This window comes from Podarcis raffonei, chromosome 5 (genome assembly GCF_027172205.1).
Source record: "Podarcis raffonei isolate rPodRaf1 chromosome 5, rPodRaf1.pri, whole genome shotgun sequence".
Lineage (NCBI taxonomy): Eukaryota > Metazoa > Chordata > Lepidosauria > Squamata > Lacertidae > Podarcis > Podarcis raffonei.
Window position 1 is genome coordinate 30,945,486 of NC_070606.1, and position 18,590 is coordinate 30,964,075.

The following is an 18,590-nucleotide window of genomic DNA, read 5'->3' on the forward strand; positions in this document are numbered from 1 at the left end:
AATCTAATTTGACTACACTTAAGAATATGTTTGAAGTCCTGCTCTCTAACACCATTTTTTTTTTGTTCCAGCTTCTTGAAATTGATAAGGGCTTTTCTTTTGTATATGGATTTATAAAATGTTTTGAAGTGCAAAGCCCAGTCTCCTTCATTTTGTTGTTATCTTAAGGCTAGTTTAAGGTAGTACTTTGTCCCACCCACTCCTTAAAATTAGAATATGGCATACTAATTTAAGAAATAAATGAAAACCTTCTGGCCTTTTCTGAAAATATACTTTAAAAACACCTCAAATGCATCTACTCTTGAGGCTTGGATGACAGTGCCAATAGACAATAATAACCTAATTACTGCAGCTTTATTCATGTGCAGATTTCTTTATGACCGACATCTATTTATGCAGACAGCTTTGATTATAAATGCTGGTGATCTGGGGTTTCCCAAGGCTGTGGGGAACGTTTATCCAACGGAGAAGGCTCAAAAGGCAGCGTCTGCCCTTAAGCGAAGGTCTGGAAGAACTTCTAATTCTTGAGGTGGAGCTTAATAATGAGATGGGGTGGAGACTAGAGAGCAGGACAGGCATTATACAGAGCAGCTGATAAAATTTTGAGCTTGGCGTGGCGAGCTTCGAGCATAAGGCGCTACCCGCATTGGCGCAGCATTATCACCACCATCCCCTCACGTGCTTACTGCACTTGCATTCCCGTGTAACGTCAATTCGCCCACGATCCTAGCAACCCAAGCCAATGCGCCTCACAGACACACCTCCGCCTAAACGCACGTGGCCGCCAGGGTGCTCGCTTGGCTGCCCTTCGTACTGCCTGCGAGGCTTCTCTTAGGGGCCCATGGCTTTGCGAAGAATGTGGCGGTGCGGACGGCACTCCGAGTCCTTTCGCCTTCTAATAAAACTCCTCCTAAATTCACCTAGCCAACCAATGCCGTCTTTAGGCAGCTTTCCTCCGCACTACTTTTCAGGCACTACGCAAGACTTCCCTGAAGACCTGGGCCGCTGTCGCGATGACGAAACAGGCGCGCGCCGGCGAGCTCAAGGCTCCCTCTTGCTCCGATGTCCGTGAGCCGGTGCGCGAGGCTGCTCTCTCGGCTGCCGGCTGCCCCGCTCCGCTATGGCGGCCTGTTTGCTCTCCGGAGCCGGCGCGGTGGGCCCAGCCGGCCAGCCCCAGCAGCGGGTTTCTTCTCCGACGGGGGCGGCAACGGCGCGGGCGCCAAAGCCCCGGACACTTCCTTGTTCGTGCCTCTGCCCGTGTCCCCTTCGTCGCCTGGCCCCGAGGGGGACGTTGGAGCCGAGCTCACGCGCCCGCTCAACAAGAGTAAGCGGCGGCGCCGGGGGTGGGGCGGAAGGACAGGCGGGCCAACCGTGCGCGTTCGGTTAGGGGGCAACGGGAGTGCCCTTTCCTTGCCCGTTTCTTGGATTTCTCTGTCATCCAAACAGGGGTGGGCAGCGGGCAACTTGCGAGTCCCACCTGTCCCACAAGGGCAGTTTTAGTAGCCCTTCAAAATATACATTGAGGTAGCGCGTGAGAGGGAAGCTTCAACTTGCATAGTAAGCCCGTGAGAGTTACGTTCCGAGGATAGTGCCTAAAGCCAAAATTGCATATACAATGGTACCTCAGGTTACATACGCTTCAGGTTGAATACGCTTCAGGTTACAGACTCTGCTAACCCAGAAATAGTACCTCACGTTAAGAACTTTGCTTCAGGATAAGAACAGAAATCGTGCTCCGGTGGCGCGGTGGCAGCAGGAGGCCCCATTAGCTAAAGTGGTGCTTCAGGTTAAGAACAGTTTCAGGTTACGAACGGACCTCCGGAAGAATGAAGTACTTAACCCGAGGTACCACTGTACAGTAGTCCAAACAGATTGGGGTGCACTTGTGGTGTTGTTGGGGGATTGCCAAAGGTCCCCCCCCGACACCCGCCATTAAAAAAATTTTTTTGCCAAGCATGTAAAGCTGAGCGTGCACAAGTTAAATGGGCATATATTGTGAGTGTACTGTGTAGAAAAGAAGCAATATTGGAGAACCATGTGCATTTTGTCATATTATGGCCTCCACTAGTTTCTGGGAAATGAATGGGCCACAGATCTCTTGAGGGGATCGTTCAAGACACACGTTTATTCCACCCCTATGTCTGTGAACAACCTCTTATAATCTGTGATGCACTTTAGATCATGCAGAATTTATTGTACAACCTGACCATCCATGAGGTATCAGGCCCTCCCCTCACTCGCCCATCACTGTTTGGAGAACAGAAATTGACCATCCCTGAGCAGATGGCAATTGTAAAGTTACCATAAAGGTAACTGTTGTTAAGATTGTCAGTCTCCATAGCAGATTTATAGAAGGTGGATTTCACAATATGTTTTTGGTGACTACTTTTTCTTTTGGTGTATAACCCTTTCTTGATTAAATGCTTGAAGTGTATAAAGTATTTTTTTGCACAAGTAATTTGCCATTCCAGTGAGCTTTACAGTATCTGTATTTTGTCTTCTAGGCGAAGTCCTGAAAGTATTAAATAAATTTTACAAGAGAAAAGAAGTACAGAGACTGGGGGCAGAAAATGGACTAGATGGTATGCAATATGTGGTTCTAGGGATGATAGAATATTGGATGTTTCTGCATGCTTTACGAGAAGCTCCTATCTGGACTTAATCTTTTTTTGACTCTTAAGTTTTTCTAATTCTACTTCTAAAACTTACTGCTTAAGTCAGTGCTTAATAAAATAGTGTGTTGGTATTATGATTTTTTTTGAATTTATATCCTCCCAAAAGAGCCCGGGCAGCAAACACATTCACTTTTTGTAAAGCACCCCAAAACAGGTTTATAAATACAGTTACAATTAAAACATTTTAGAAACAGTTACAGTTAAAAACTTTAGTTCATCCAAGAGTTCATGGAAGTAGAATAGGCAGATTTTAGCTGATCACCCCTTTCCCTTGTCCCATTGAACAGCTTCTGAAAGTTGGAGACATTCTAGAATAGTGTGGGAAGCATTGCAGGGTTACATGGGGATTGTCAGGGATCTTAACATGATTTGAAATGTCTTGAGTGTTTCACTGACCACATGCCTTGGTATAATCCTACTGAAAACAAAGCACTCTGTAGTTTTCAAGCTAAAAATCTTGTTTTGTCATTAGATCTCTGGTCCAGTTTGTAGGAAGTGGAGTTTTGTGTGCAATACTGAACTTGCTTGTGTGTATTTTCCCCTCCCCTTTATAGCTCGTCTGTTTCATCAAGCATTTATAAGCTTTAGGAAATACATAATGGAATCAAGTTTCTTGGGTCCTGATGTGCACATTCTCCTAAATGATATATGCTGTGGTGCTGGTAAGTATATTGAACATTATTTCCCCCTCCCCTCCCCAATCATTCTTCTTAAAAAAGACGCTTAAATGTTATGGGTGATAACCTTATGGGTAAATAAAATTTGCTTTACCCTTATAAATAAGGAACTTAATGGGTTAGATTATAATATTTGCCAGTGTATCATAATGGCTAGGAGTGAGAGATAGGAGTGAGTGCTGTGAACCAGTAAATGGCCTTAGGCAACCCTTTGTTGAATATGTGACAGAGGTGTTAAGTGCTGTTGTTTAAACATCAGATACTGGTACATCACCAAGACAGAAGTGTGACTGCATTACTGTGTAGAACACAGATACAAACAAGTGAAAGATCCAAGAGTGGGTGTGCCCAGTTCCCAGGTAATGATGAATCAACAAAGCAAAATAAAGAGTATGCATTAAATCTTCAAATAAATTCCAACTGAGCAACTTCATGCTGAAGCCTCATTTTGAACCCTTTTCCTTGAAGTATGTCATCTTAGATTTTCCTTGCTGGCTTCTGACTGTTGACATTTTAACATCTGGTTTGTATCCATTTATTCAGCTTGTTTCTGTTTTAGAGCTTATATCTCTACTTAAATGAATGGGCACAAGTGTGTACTTGTGTCTGCTGTGCACATCAACAACCTTAATAAGTTAATACTGTAATGAGAATGTTAGAAGATTATAGTAGGGACAACAAAGAGTGAAAATTATACTTCGTATTTGCTCTTATTTCTGGTACCAGTTCACTACACTGAGTTCATTAGAATTGACTCTAACCTAAAATACAGCAAATGGAAATGCCAAGAGTATAATCCTCCCCTTTACACAGAGGGCAAGGTGTGGATGCTCCTGATTAGCCTGCATTCAGCTGTTTCACAGGCCATGGCAAAGCAACCCAGGGGCCCTTTAGGACATTCAGATTTGCAGGTCCTGTACAAGGAGCAGAGTACAACATGCTAATGGGAACACCTTGGAGTCTCCCTGCTTCTTGCAAAGGAACAGAGACTAGGAAACTGGGCACCCAGAGAGCACTGAGAAGGGAGGCAGAGAAGGCTGCTCCAGGCTGCTCCTTCCTTCTTCCCTCCTGGCTCTCTTCCATGTCCACATGGGACATGGAATCCCTCTGCATGGGGAGAGCAGGACTCCAACCCAAATCTCATGGAAACCTTTTGATGGGGTTTCTTAATTTAAAACAAGGCATATGAGCTTTTGATTCTTGAGGCCATGATTGAAGTTGTTTGTTTAGTGCAGTACTAGAGAAGAGCTGCTGCAAATGGGCCTGTAATACAGAAAAGAATGTGTAAATTCTCAAAGTATATTAGAAATTATTTAGTCCCCAAAAGACGATTAAAAAAATGATATTGTGAAATGATGCTAAATGTCTTAAGTTTAATTCTGAGTACTTGGGTTTTCTTGTAATTTAGAAGGTTATTCACAGCTAATAGGGTTTTAAGAATTGTCCACTGACATTATTTATATCACCAGACTTAGCAATATTATAATTATTCTGAATACATCACTGGGTGATGGTTTACTCCTTGTTGATTTTAATATACCTTTCTCCTTCTAGGGCACGTTGATGATCTGTTTCCATTTTTCATGAGACATGCTAAGCAGATTTTTCCTATGCTGGAGTGTATGGATGATCTGCGTAAAATCAGTGATTTGAGATTGCCACCCAACTGGTTAGCTTTTTAAAATCACTTATATGTCTTCCTTATGATAATAACAATGTCAGTGCTGGGACAATGTGCATTTTATGTTCCTATCATGTCAGTTATTCTCACTGAAGTTGCCATCAGTGTCTTGTGTTACTTTTGAGTGTTTTTCTTTAATTGAAAAAATGTTATCAAAAATCACAGAAATTGAGGTGTGAGATATGTTGGTTTGAAATCAACATATCTAAAGGTGTATTTAGTTTTCAGCTTATGTATATACTACGAAGTGAGGTGGTGTTTAAACAAACAGACTGCCAGGCTCAACTATGCATTTCTCTATGTATCGTTATAGGTATCAGGACGCCAGAGCTATCCAAAGAAAAATTGTATTTCATGCTGGTCCTACAAACAGTGGAAAAACCTACCATGCAATCCAGAGATATTTAGCAGCAAAATCAGGAATATACTGTGGCCCTTTGAAGCTTCTGGCACATGAGATCTTCCAGAAGAGTAACGATGCTGTCAGTATGTTAAATGTGTTTCCCTGCTTCTGTGACCATTACAGTCTGTGATGATGATTCATGATAAAGTATTGTCAGTGTACACAATATTTTTCACAGTCACATAAGCAAAAAAACAAAACAAGTACACCAATAAGCGCATAATTATATTTTGACAGTGGGTGTGCACAATAGTGGAAGGGGAGAGAAGAAGGAAGAGGTAAAAGAAAGAATAAGTGCAAATACAGTTATATTAGTAAAAGTAGCTATCTAGTGATCATTTTTGTTATGCTGCATTGACTACCTTTTTTTGCTTGGGACATTAGTAACTTCTGGAGTTCTGTAGCTGTCAAATGAGTAAACAGAATATCTGTAGCCGAGACAGCAGAATCCAGATCTTGCGGCTGCTAAATGAGTACCTCTGTCATATTTGAGTATGTGCTTTCTGCAACAATCTCAGTTAAAGGAAGCCAAAACAGTTATGAGCTGTTCAAAGCCTGTATTGTAAAGCTCAGCACACCCTAAACCAAATGCATTGAAGGCAGCAGCATTCAGTCACACTGCCGCACCAGTTAACATTACAGGTTCACGACCATTGCAGCCTTCTCCACCCATATAGATTTATTTGCCATCATATTTATGTCTTTATCCATGATGGCTAGATAGGAAACTTTTTTTTTGGTATCGTCGTATTTTCTGAGACTGAAAGGGCTATAACTCTTTGGTCAAGCACAAGGCTTGCTTTCGGAATACCCCAGGTTTGACCCCTGGCATCTCAAGGGAGGGCTGGGAAAGGCTGCCGTCTGCCACCCTCGTGACTTGCTGCCAATTGCTGTAGGCAGTTCTGAGCTTCTAGAACTTAAACAAATTAAATGTGTCTGTTAAAGCCACAGGGACTATCTTAGAATATACTCTCCTGAAAAGTATGTCTATTCCAAGCTGCCTGTGCACAGTTTGCCTTTCTCTGAAGCAAACCTGGGAATGTTAAGATGGCGGGGCACTGGCTGGAGAGTGACAGTGTGGGAGGGGTGGTTAACTTTGGCTGCTAGAGGCCTCCTTCAAGAACTTCTGCTTGGTTCCTCCTTCCTTGCTTTGGAGGGATGCTCTTCCCATCAACCCTCTTCCTCTATTTGCATCCATTTTTTAGTAGCTCTTGTTTAAAATGGGGGTGCTCGGGATTTGTTTTCTAAGATTTTGATTTCTGCACAAGATGCTTTATTGGGCTGTATGTTGTCTGTTTACATATTTCAGTGTACAGTAGTATCCTTTGGGAGCTTAGGTTGGATTTCTCTTCCTAGAAAAACCACCTGTATCTTCTCTCTCTTTAAACCTTATAGAACGTGCCATGTGACTTGGTAACCGGAGAAGAACGTGTTTGTGTTGATCCTGAAGGCAGGCAGGCTGCCCATGTTGCTTGCACTATTGAGATGTGCAGCGTCACTACACCCTGTATGTAAACTTCTTTCTTTTTTGTGTGTTCTTCAAGGGTATTGAAGCATATCATGTTCTAGTTTTATAAATTTGCCTCTGTAGTGTTCTGATATATTTCAATGTAGAATTTTTTCTCTGTTATAACAGATTAACAGGCCAGATAAATGACAATGTAGAAACCGTTCTTAAAACTGTTTGTAAAAACTGTTTAAAGAATTCATAATTGAAATTATTGTTTTCCTTCTGTCTTTTACCTTTTGAAGTTTGTTTTTCTGGTCCCTTTTACCACATACCACCATTTTTTGTATTTTTAAGATGAAGTAGCTGTGATTGATGAAATCCAGATGATTAAAGATCCTTCCAGAGGTTGGGCCTGGACGCGAGCGCTCTTGGGTATGTTTTCTGCAGGTTTCATGTTAGTAAAACCTTTAGCTACTGATATGCGACTTCTCTTTCATATGGACAGTGTAGTGCAGGGCTCCAGAACAGCCTTCCTTCCCCAAGCTGGTGCCCTCCAGTTCTGAACTGTTTCTCTGACCATTTGCCATGTTGGCTGGAGCTAGTGGAAGTTGTACTCCAATAATATCTCCAGAGTACTTGGTGAGGAAGTCTGCTCAGGAATGTTAGTTGAACCTGTCCTATGTATGAGTATGGTGTACTGACACATTGAACTGTATCCAATTTTATTTAGATTTAAAATAAAAATAGCCAGTCTACTAAATTTGTAATGTGCATTTCGAATAGCTTTATTTCCATCCTTCGTGGTGGGATAGTGATGGCCGGGATCCAAAGAACCACTTAAGGCACACCCTTAGCAGACCATCATACAAAGCCAAGTCCCCTCTGTTTCAAAATCAGTTCACTATGTGACTTGAGGGGTTGAAAAACAGGGTGTGCAGAACCAGTTGCAATTGTTTTGATCCTAGCACTTGCTTCCATCTTGGGTAGTTGTCAGACAATGAAATACTGTCCAAATTTTGGCATGGTTTACTTGGAAGTAAATTCCACTGCCTTCCCAGCAAAGTGTGTAACTTGAGATGGATATTAGGGTGGGGTAAGTTATTCTCCTTGATATTATAGTTTTGAACAAGTGGCTCCACAGAACCTGCATAACAATTGAATGAGGTGGTTATTTAGATTCATGAACTGGGCAAGTCTTACTGGGCTTTGCTAGCTACAAACATCTGCAAGCAAAACATTTGATTATGATAGCCTTATAGTAGCAATGCAAACCATATGTCTGTTTTCAGTATGTGTGATCTATGTAAACTGCTTTTACAGTCCTCCTTTCTTGTGTACATTTTTTATTTAGGACTCTGTGCAGAAGAAATCCATGTTTGTGGTGAGGCTGCTGCTATTAACTTGGTGACAGAGCTCATGTATACTACAGGGGAGGAGGTTGAGGTAGGCATTGTCCATATCTATCTCTATAGCTACATACTCCGATTTTTAAAGCTCCCTTTCTTAAAAATACTCACTAGAGCCTGTGCATTAAAATCAGTGCATCAGTTGTGAAGCTGTTAATATGTTTCTGGCATTAGCAAGATTATTCACCAGGCCTCTTTTCCCTTAAGTGTCTCAGTGGGAGAAATGAGAAGCAGGGCGCATTCCATCAGTTTGCCAAAAAACCCACCTCCATCAGACACCACCTACTGATGAACTGCTTCTATGCCAGCTGGTGGTTATATATTATACTTCTACTGCAACCAACCCCTTGTGTGTGCCAGTGTAGTTTACCTGATTGCTACCCATGTCTCTTATTGACTGCAATTCTGTGATGGTTGCAAGGGTAAATGATGCTTTTTCTCTCCAGGTGAGAAACTACAAAAGACTCACCCCTCTAAAAGTCCTGGATCAGGCCCTTGAATCTCTAGATAACCTTCGCCCTGGAGACTGTATTGTCTGTTTCAGTAAGAATGATATTTATTCAGTGAGCCGGCAAATTGAAACCCGGGGCCTAGAATGTGCTGTCATATATGGAAGTCTGCCACCTGGTAATTACTCTTTGATATATGTTGGGGGCGTTGGGAGGGGTGAATGCTATGTGAATAATTAGGAAATTTCTGTTCAATATTTGAATATTGAAGTACTAGCAAAATCATACCCAAGAATTCTGAGAAACCCCAAGAAACAGTGCAGTTTTGGAATCAGTAGTGAAAATCAGTGCAGGTTCAGTCCTCTTACCTTGATTCAAAATGGCACCCAGTTGTATCCAAACAAAGGAAAAACCTGTTCCTTCATCTTGGGAACCATCATGCAAAATTTGGTTATGATATTTTAAGAAGGGTCCAAATGCATAGTGAACAAGCAGCTGTCCAGAATTTATAGTATGCTGTGTTTTTAAATGTGCATTTCTTTCTTTGGCACCTTGTCTTGGAAAATGTTAACTTGTTCATCTAGTACTTGTCTGGTTCACATATTCTTAGCAGGGATGGCCTTGATTACCATAAACTATACAGGGGATAGATCTGCCCATACGTCTTTAATAATACGCAGCTCAATCTAGTTTTTAGTTCTGTACTGCCTGCATTTCCATGTACGGTTTGCATTTCCTGAAGTCTCCCTTCTTCTCCATGGCCACTTATTATTTCTTTATTTCAAGAATTTCTAAACAGCCCTTTATCCTGACAGATTCCTAGCAGTGTACAGACACTTCACGTTGGGTGTGGGCAGCATAAGTGAAAACTTGCAAGTTGCCTGACACACAGGAAGAGGGGAAAGCAGTGATGATACTGTCTTAGGAGCTGGTTCAGTCATGTCAGAGGGGCCTACACAGTCATCTTGGAAGTAGGCAGAGTTGCCAGGGTGGGATGGAATGTGCATGGCACCAGAAGCTTGGGCAATACTGGCAACTTAAGGTTCTGATGTCACCAGAAGCATATATGGCCACATATACGCTGCTCCACATGGAGATACCAGCTCATGCAAATAGTGCTTTCATGTGAGCCCATGCCTGCTTCCAAGGTAATCTCAGTGGGCCACTGACGTATCTGAACTGCCGCTAAGTAGTTCAGAATATTAACATTTTTCACTGTCACCTGCAAAACACCATTGTGGAATGGTAATTTTAAAGTATTTACAATATTTGGTTTATTTCAAACCAAACTGAAAACCATAAATGTAAATTGCAACATAGTCTACACTTGTCATTGTTTCAGGGACAAAACTTACACAGGCAAGGAAATTCAACGATCCCGATGATCCGTGTAAAATCATGGTTGCTACAGATGCAATTGGAATGGGACTCAATTTGTAAGTATCCTGGGTGGATTGCAGATTCTATCAGAATGAGTTAAATGTGTTGGTGGTAGTTCTTGGCTTTTTCCAAAACCATATCTCAGTGCTACATATCCCCTGTGGCCCTTGTGTATAGGCAAGTACTGGTTTCTTAATTTAACCTGACTGGAGCAGGATTTCTAACCATTTTTGTCCCATTTCTCAATAGAGTGCTGCTTCCAGTGCAGAGACATTAGATGATGATCTAGATAACTAAGCTGTTCATAAGAGCCTGTCTGTGTGGCACTGAGCCTCATCATATCTCTTGTACCTTTCCAGCAGTGTGGAAGATGGAACACCATCAAAAGTTGGATAGGGTTGGTGCATTCACTGGGAGTTGCATTGCACTGGGCCTAGTGAGCTTAGATCTATAGGGGTAGAATGTTTGTTCCAGAATGGACATTGCACATCTAGCAGTCACCCACTACTATGTGGCAAACCTGAGACTGTGGAGATATCTGTGTTCGGAGTCATCTGTCTGACACCTTTTCCTGACAAACCTTTGGATTTGTGGTGAAATTCTGCATTGTATTGATAAGGTTCATGTTTTGAGAATTACAAATCATAGCTCTTTGTTCCGACGTCAGTGTTAATCCACTATCTATGCTTTTGTTCTAGGAGCATAAAAAGAATCATTTTTAACTCCCTCATTAAGCCTACTATCAATGAGAAGGGTGAGAAGGAAATGGATACAATTACAACATCTCAAGCTCTACAAATCTCAGGCAGAGCGGGAAGATTTAGCACTGTATTTGGAGAAGGGGAAGTCACCACCATGCATCGAGATGACCTTCCTTTGTTAAAGGAAATCTTGAATAAATCAGTGGATCCCATAGTGGTAGGATATTGTTATCAACAACATATTGTTGGTGCATTTTTCAGCTGTCTGATAGTAGAGCAGCATTGGAGCATCTTAAAATGAGTTGATCAGTCATAGGAAGCTTCTACTGGGTCAAAATGTTTTGTTTTTCTAGCTCAGTATCGTATTAATCTGACTTGCAGCTATTCTCCAGAACCTCTGAGAGGGATCTTCCCATCATGTGTTGCATACAGCTTTTAACTGGGGAGTGAATCGGGGGCCTTTTACCACTGAGCCATTCCCCCCCCCCCCCCCCGCCAACTTATTTGTGCAAGTAGCAATTCAAGCAATTGACATGACCTGGAATATAAGTACTTGTATGAGCATTAGCAACTTTCTTAAAAAAATTAAATTTTATTGTTACTGTTCACATTAACACACCATACAGAAAAAGAAAATAAATTTTCATCACTTTTGGTGGTGATCATTAGCAACATTTACTAGCAGAACACTTTCAGCCAGTGTGGTGTAGTGGTTAAGAGCAGTAGACTCATAATCTGGTGAACCGGGTTTGTGTCTCCGCTCCTCCACATGCAACTGCTGGGTGACCTTGGGCTAGTCACACTTCTTTGAAGTCTCTCAGCCTAACTCACCTCACAGAGTGTTTGTTGTAGGGGAGGAAGGGAAAGGAGAATGTTAGCCGCTTTGAGACTCCTTCGGGTAGTGATAAAGCGGGATATCAAATCCAAACTCCTCCTCCTCCTCCTCCTTCTTCTTCTTCTTCTTCTTTGGAAATGAGGAAATCCCTGCTCATGGGACTTACTGCTGTTTAATCAAATGAAGATGATAATGTATGAGCTGGTTCTCTGGAACTTTTTATCTAAGTAGCTCAGTTACATTAATATTAGTGCAGTAAATGTTGCATAGGGCATAAGCTGACTGGGCCACCTTGTTGTTTAGATGCTTGTTCTGATAGTCAGATAAAATAAATTTAGGAAAGTTTAATTCTTGTAACAATGAGACCCTTTTCTCCCCCCTCTTTTTTTCACCCAGACTGCTGGCTTGCATCCTACTGCTGACCAGATTGAGATGTTTGCATATCATCTTCCAGATGCCACTCTATCAAATCTACTTGTAAGAATCAGGAAACCTGTTAAGTTTTAACGTTTCTGTGTACAGCAGTTTAAGCTTCATTATCCTAGCTAGAGAATGCTAGTTAGGATTTTGTGGAGCTGTTTACCAGCGTCTAATCTGCACAGCCAGGCTATCTTTGCAGTGTTTGCTTCTGCAGTTGATAGGTTTCACTTTTCCTTTTCAAGTCTTAAGAGGGACTTGCCTCATGGGTTGCAGAGCTGCTGCAGGAAATTGCTAGTTTCCTTGTGTGAATATTGATAGATTTCCATGGGGATAGTCAGGGCTTCATCTAACTAAGAGCATGTTTATCTTTATTTAAAACAGGATATTTTTGTGAGCCTCTCTCAAGTTGATGGCCTCTACTTTGTGTGCAATGTTGATGACTTCAAATTTCTAGCTGACATGATTCAGCACATTCCACTGAACTTGAGAGCCAGATACGTGTTCTGCACAGCACCCATCAACAAGAAGCAGCCTTACGTCTGCACTTCGCTGTTGAAGGTAAGTGACTTGCCTCTCCTGCGTGTGTGCATCAGAGTGCATATTTGTGGGAGTAGTCCATGTTGTACTTAGTTGGTGTCAGTCTCTTCATCCATTTGTGGGCATGATAAAAATTAGGTGACCCAAATGACAAGTTGAGATGGTGGTGATCAGAATGCTGTATGGATATTTGTCTGGTCTCCCAGCAGTGGTGCCACACTTACATCCTGGGACAGTGAGGGGTTGGAGGAAGATGCTGGTAAATTTGGGTTGGCTTGGGCTCAGTGGTGGGTGCACCCGATTGCTTCTGCTGGTGTACCTGAACTGCCCCAGCCTTTACTCCTGTTCCATAAAGCATGAGGAGTTACTGGACATTTCACAGGCCAGCAAAACTGTATCTTATTCATGATTACAGAAGCATTGCAACCTTCAGCCTCTCCTTTTCCAGTGCCTGCTCTGAAACACTAGGGGGGAAATTCTGGGGGGGGGGGGGAGGTTGCAGCCAAAGCATTGTAGAAAGTTTATATCATAAACTCCTGTCATGGCTGGGTTTGGCAGGAAGAAAGTAGGCTGCTGCAAAGGGCATTTGGCAGTGTGAGAGATTTATGGCGGTATTGTTCTTGAGGAAATATTCATTGCTTAATGCTGCTTCTTTTTCATTTTCTAGTTTGCACGGCAGTTTAGCAGAAATGAACCTCTGACATTTGACTGGCTGTGCAGGCATATTAATTGGCCTCTAGTCCCGCCCCAGAATATAAAGGACCTTGTACACCTTGAAGCTGTTCATGATGTCCTCGATCTGTATCTGTGGCTGAGGTACTGGAGGCTTGGTTCCTTCTTCCTCTTCCTTAATGTGGGCAGCTTTGGGGCATAAGGAGTCCTCCGCTTTGGGTAAAAGCATGGTTCAGTGCTCATGTGAGATGACACCAATGCAGAATGTTGGTGGGGAACTATTGGTCTTAAAGCTCCTCCTTGTCAAAATTTCTCTGCATGTGGAAAACACCCAACAGGGAGACGGCGTCTAATGCAGCCTCTTCCAAGATGGGTTTGCTTTCCATGTTCAGGGAGATTTTGAAATAGAGGCACTTTGAAGCAAGCGATTTCCTGCATGGCTCTGGGGAAGGAGCAGTCCTGGGAGAGAACTGTACCATATCAGAAACTGCATATTTGAAGTGTCATTAAGTTGGGACCGGAGAGGAGTCGTTTACTGTCAGCTCTGCTAAGACAGAAGCTGAACAACCGGTTCTTTTGACCTATTCAGTTAATGCAGAAGAGGAAAAAGAGCTTTTTTGGAGGTGGAGAACAGATGAGGGACAGGTGAGGGGTGGGGGTGGGGTGTAGAGCTCTGGACATAGATTAGGGATACTTAAATCCATGCTCAGCCTAAGCTGTTGCACATGACTGATGCAAGTATAAAATGGGTAACCCACTGCATGCTGCTGCCACGAACTTCTTGGAGAACTGTGGAATAAAACACAGCTATTTTATAGATGGTTTCAAACCAGAGTGGCTAACGGGTTGCTCTCCAAATGCTTCTGAACTGCAACTCCCATCATCCTTGGGGTAAACTGGCTAAGGCTGATGGGATTTGTAGTTCAGTGACACTTGGAGAGCCAGACACTGCCCTCCTTTCATTTAAAATATTCTATCTTGTCTACTAGGCTATGCATAAACTGTGTGTGATATTAGCTTTTTATTGTAAGCCTTTTGGCTTAATGGTATTGCGTATTACACTTAAACACACCCACACCCACACCCCAGATTACATGTGTTTTTGAGGTATAACAACTTGATCAGTGGTTTGCTCTAAATTGCTGCATAGTTTCATTTATATCTTAACCCCAGAAACTTGAAGTGCATAACAGATAATGTGCTGATCAGTTAATGCCCAGGACTACAGATGTCCAAAGACGTTTGGGTTGAATCTAGCCAAGTTATTGCATGAGTGGAACAACTTCTACTTGCATAACAGAACTTGCTTTTTTTTCTTCACCCCCTTCGCCAGCACCCCAAAATGGGGTAGGGGGGAGCTCCAGAGCAGATCCAGAGAGCATGCAGGTGATGGGAGAAAAAGGAGAGGAAGTTCTGTTTCATGTGCAGAAGTTCTGCTCACACAAGTAGCTGGATTCAGCATTTTATTGAAGAGGTCCCAAAGTGCCTGTTGAAGGGGCTGGGGGTTGTTAACCTTTCAAGAATTCTTGGTCTGAACTTATCATACATGCATGTTTCCTTGTAGCTACCGGTTTATGGACATGTTCCCGGATGCTGCTCTCGTCAGGGACATACAGAAGGAGCTGGACGACATTATACAAGTCGGGGTGCTTAACATTACGAGGCTGATCCGAGTATCGCAGGCCGCTTCTGGGTCTGTCACTTTACCAGACGACTTTCCTCTCCAGAGGGCTAGCATTGGCAATGGGATGTTGAATGCGGAAGACCTCCTAGAGGCTAACGGAGAGCTTTCCCCAAGTGACGTGAAGACCCAAGGGCACCGACGAGCAAGGGGATCCAAAGCGATGAACTATAGGCCTGTTGAAGCACAGGGCCGAGCTCAGGGCGCTCTGGCTGCCAGACTAATACAGCAGGGACTCCTCACCCAAGATATGCTGAAACAGTTGGAACATGAGTGGCTGGCTCGTCGCAAGGGCGGTGCCACAGATGAAAACACAGGCCCAAACAAAGGGAAGAAGAGGAAATAGGATGCTGTGTCTTTGCAAAATAAAAATTATATTTAATAAGCTTTGGTCTTTTGATGGTATAGGTTAGGAAGTGGGGAACTTGTTTCCCTGCAGATGTTTTTGGACTACAGTCAGCCCCAGCCAGCATGGCCAGTGGTTAGAGAGGACAGAAGTTGTAGTCTTAACAGTATCCTGAGTGGCACATGTTTTCCATCCTGATGTAGGCATAGATTTTTAAAATTCATATTATAAACAGTAAAAGAATTTTCCAGTTGTACATTGCCTTAAACGGTGCTTTACGCCAGAAGCAAGAAACAAAATGGGGCACTTAGAGTCTTGACTTCCAGTGATTGTGAACTGCATCTCCCATCAGCCTCAGCGAACTTAATGGTCATGGACTGAGAGAACTGCAGTACAGCACACCATTCCTGATTGGGGCAGGTGGGTGAGAACAGGAGGAGAGGAAAACATAATACCACAAGAGAGGAATGTGAGTAAATGCAGCTACATGAACTTTATTGGGCTTGGAGCTGAAGTTGTAGGCATCATTATAAGTGTAAAGTTTGCAGCAAGCATATTCTGTGAATGTTGTGCTACCCCAAACCATAACAATCCAAAGGGACCACACATCTTTGTTTAAACACTGAACCTCAGATAGCTTAATGCCAATGAGTCACATCACAAAGTTCATGCGTATTTTTCTAATAACGCAACCTACCTCTGCAGTTGGTCATCCATCTCATTCGACGAGGTACATAGTTCAGCAGATAAACAGATTAGTAGAAAGGTCTTTTGACTCGTAACACCCTCAGATAGGACACCCAACCCACACTTTTTAATTGTCCTTCACAGGAAGGAAATAGGTTGCATTCTTTGGAAGAGTGCTTTGGAGGAAAGGTCATGATTCTATCTCACGGTGTCTCTTTTTGAAAGTAATTTTCCAGTACAGTGGTACCTCGGGTTACATACACTTCAGGTTACATACGCTTCAGGTTACAGACTCCGCTAACCCAGAAATAGTACCTCGGGTTAAGAACTTTGCTTCAGGATGAGAACAGAAATCGTGCTCCAGTGGCGCGGTGGCAGCAGGAGGCCCCATTAGCTAAAGTGGTGCTTCAGGTTAAGAACAGTTTCAGGTTAAGAACTTAACCCGAGGTACCACTGTACTCTCGAATGAAGTACGAAGAAAATCTATACAATATTTCTCTGAAAGGGCAAAATATATTTAGTGGAAAGTGCCCTTAGAATTGAGCCTTTCATCTCTGAACACTCGCACCCTAGCAGTTAAGAGGGGTTGATGCTGCCCATGTTGTAATACTTGCACAGAAGCAGACTTGGGAAGGGAGAACTTTGCTCCATGGAAGGGCACAGTGGCTACCTGAAGCTGATACCGTAGGCTTATCATTTATTGCTGTAGTATATATTTCAAGAATAAACTTTGTTGATTGCGGCAGTCAGAGTTGGCTGTGGCTCCCTTCCATGTGACCTTGAGATTGTGGTTGTGTGACATTTGAATGACATTTGAATGACTCGGAACATCCCGTAGACAAGAAAGCGCTGGAGCTGTGCGCTAGCAAGTACAAAACGAAATCTTGGGTTTTGAGTAGTGAGCCTTTAAGGAGCAGAGCACTAAGTGGGACATTCTTTTGAATTTTGCTGAGATTAGCACTTCCTTTAATTTGCTGTGTGTTCCCATAGTGTCTCCATAGTAACTGTTATAATCACTCTGAAGTTTGCTCAAGCGTTTCTAAGGCTGATTTGGATGAAAGTTTACTTCCACACTAATGATGTGGATACAATTAGACTCGATGAAGAGTTAACTGGGTTCACATGATCTTCTAAATGAATAGGGTGTACTACTGCACTAATCCTCTGCTAACAAGTTCTGGAGCTAGTTAGCTCGGGACAGAATTCTCCACATGTTATTAACCTGAATGGCATTTTAGGATTTAATAGAATTGGGGTGTGTAGACTGGCACAGTAGGCAAATTTTGGAACCTTGATTTTGCTGTGGGGGAGATGAATGAATGCCAAGTATTTTGTGGAAAGGGGACAAGTAGTAAAGACTAAGCTCATCTCCAAGGTTGACTGTGTAAGAAACACAACAACTCCCTCTTGAAATGATCTCCTGTTTGTAGTGCTAATACAGAAGGCTTGCATTTAACTAGTCTGACCCCTGTGGTGAGTAAGAATTGCCACCAGGTGACCATATGAATCACCATCCTCTCTTTTTGCTTTAAAGCACTCCTGTGGCCTCTTTGAGGTTATACAGGAGGTAAATGGGAGTGTCATGCACAGTCTCCTTATTATGTTCCTGAGGTCTGGAGGCTGTGTTTAAGATAGTGTATTAGCATGCTGTTGAATGTTATTGTTGGCTCCCCATCCAAGTTCTCCCTGTCTTCAAAAGACTTTGGGACCACAGAATAAGAGATTGGGCACAGAAGGTGATTGGAGAAGTGGCAAGAGAAGTGCCAAGGAACCTGCCTGGTGCAGTGGAAAGAGAGGAGCAGGGCCTGAACTTTTATGTACAAACCTTTGATAGGTTCGTAAAGTGATGTGTCAGGTGGGAAACAGCAACCTTGAGATGGTGGCAAGCTATGAAAGAAAACTCGGGAGGAACATATTTTTTGCAGTCTTAACTTTTACAGACTGAGAATTCTCCTGTAATGTAAATATACATTAGGGGACCCAGGTCTTAATTTTTGACTGCTATCATATCCACCTTTGGTCAGGCAGTAGTGGGTGCCAACTCGTCCGTTGAAGACCAGCATGTTTGAGAAACTTTTCTTGCATTCGTCTCCCCCACTGCCGTTTCCCCATCAGCCGTTTTCCAGGAGGTCATCCGAACAAGGATGACATCGCTGTGCTGCCATTGTTCAGCACTCTGTAGCTGCTGGCCTTTTAATTGAGGGTACAGGGGAACGGAGGATAATGATGCCACTGATGGACAATGAATCCATTGTTCTTTCTTTCTGTGTGCAATTGTGAAGAGGCTGAGAGCAGTTGCAGTGGAGTCTCCGGGTGTCAGTTGCTGGAAATCACAAGTGCAGAAAGTGCTGTGCTCCCCTTGCAGGCTTCCCAGAGGTATCTGGTAGGCTACTGTGAAAACCACATTGGTAGCTCAGTCGGTAGAGCATGAGACTCTTAATCTCAGGATCGTGGGTTCAAGCTCCACACTGGACAAAAAGATTCCTGCCTTGCAGGGGGTTGGACTACGTGACCCTCGTGGTCCCTTCCAACTCTATGATTGTATGAACAGGATTCTGCATTAGCTGGACCTCTGGCCTGATCCAGCAGC

At 43.0% G+C, this 18,590-nt stretch overlaps 1 protein-coding gene across 1 annotated transcript; it reads left to right on the forward strand.

Annotated features, from left to right (window-relative positions):
- The first annotated feature begins 799 nt into the window (after window positions 1–799).
- On the forward strand, window positions 800–15,352 carry SUPV3L1 (Suv3 like RNA helicase). The gene is made up of 15 exons (XM_053388461.1): window positions 800–1,324; window positions 2,505–2,582; window positions 3,230–3,337; window positions 4,907–5,021; window positions 5,347–5,515; window positions 6,832–6,943; window positions 7,241–7,318; window positions 8,238–8,329; window positions 8,739–8,919; window positions 10,084–10,177; window positions 10,820–11,039; window positions 12,054–12,134; window positions 12,459–12,635; window positions 13,282–13,430; window positions 14,851–15,352. The coding sequence occupies exons 1-15, from the start codon at window positions 1,063–1,065 to the stop codon at window positions 15,311–15,313; spliced, it is 2,379 nt and encodes a 792-aa protein (XP_053244436.1). The 5' UTR covers window positions 800–1,062; the 3' UTR covers window positions 15,314–15,352.
- Window positions 15,353–18,590: the final 3,238 nt, after the last annotated feature.

What these genes read in the sequence shown, in the direction of transcription:
- SUPV3L1 (XM_053388461.1), top strand. Translation starts at nt 1,063, where the DNA reads ATGTCCGTGAGCCGGTGCGCGAGGCTGCTCTCTCGGCTGCCGGCTGCC. An exon ending in CTACAGGGGAGGAGGTTGAG is followed by an intron (nt 8,330 to 8,738) that starts GTAGGCATTGTC and finishes TTTTCTCTCCAG; the next exon opens with GTGAGAAACTACAAAAGACT. An exon ending in CCACTCTATCAAATCTACTT is followed by an intron (nt 12,135 to 12,458) that starts GTAAGAATCAGG and finishes TATTTAAAACAG; the next exon opens with GATATTTTTGTGAGCCTCTC.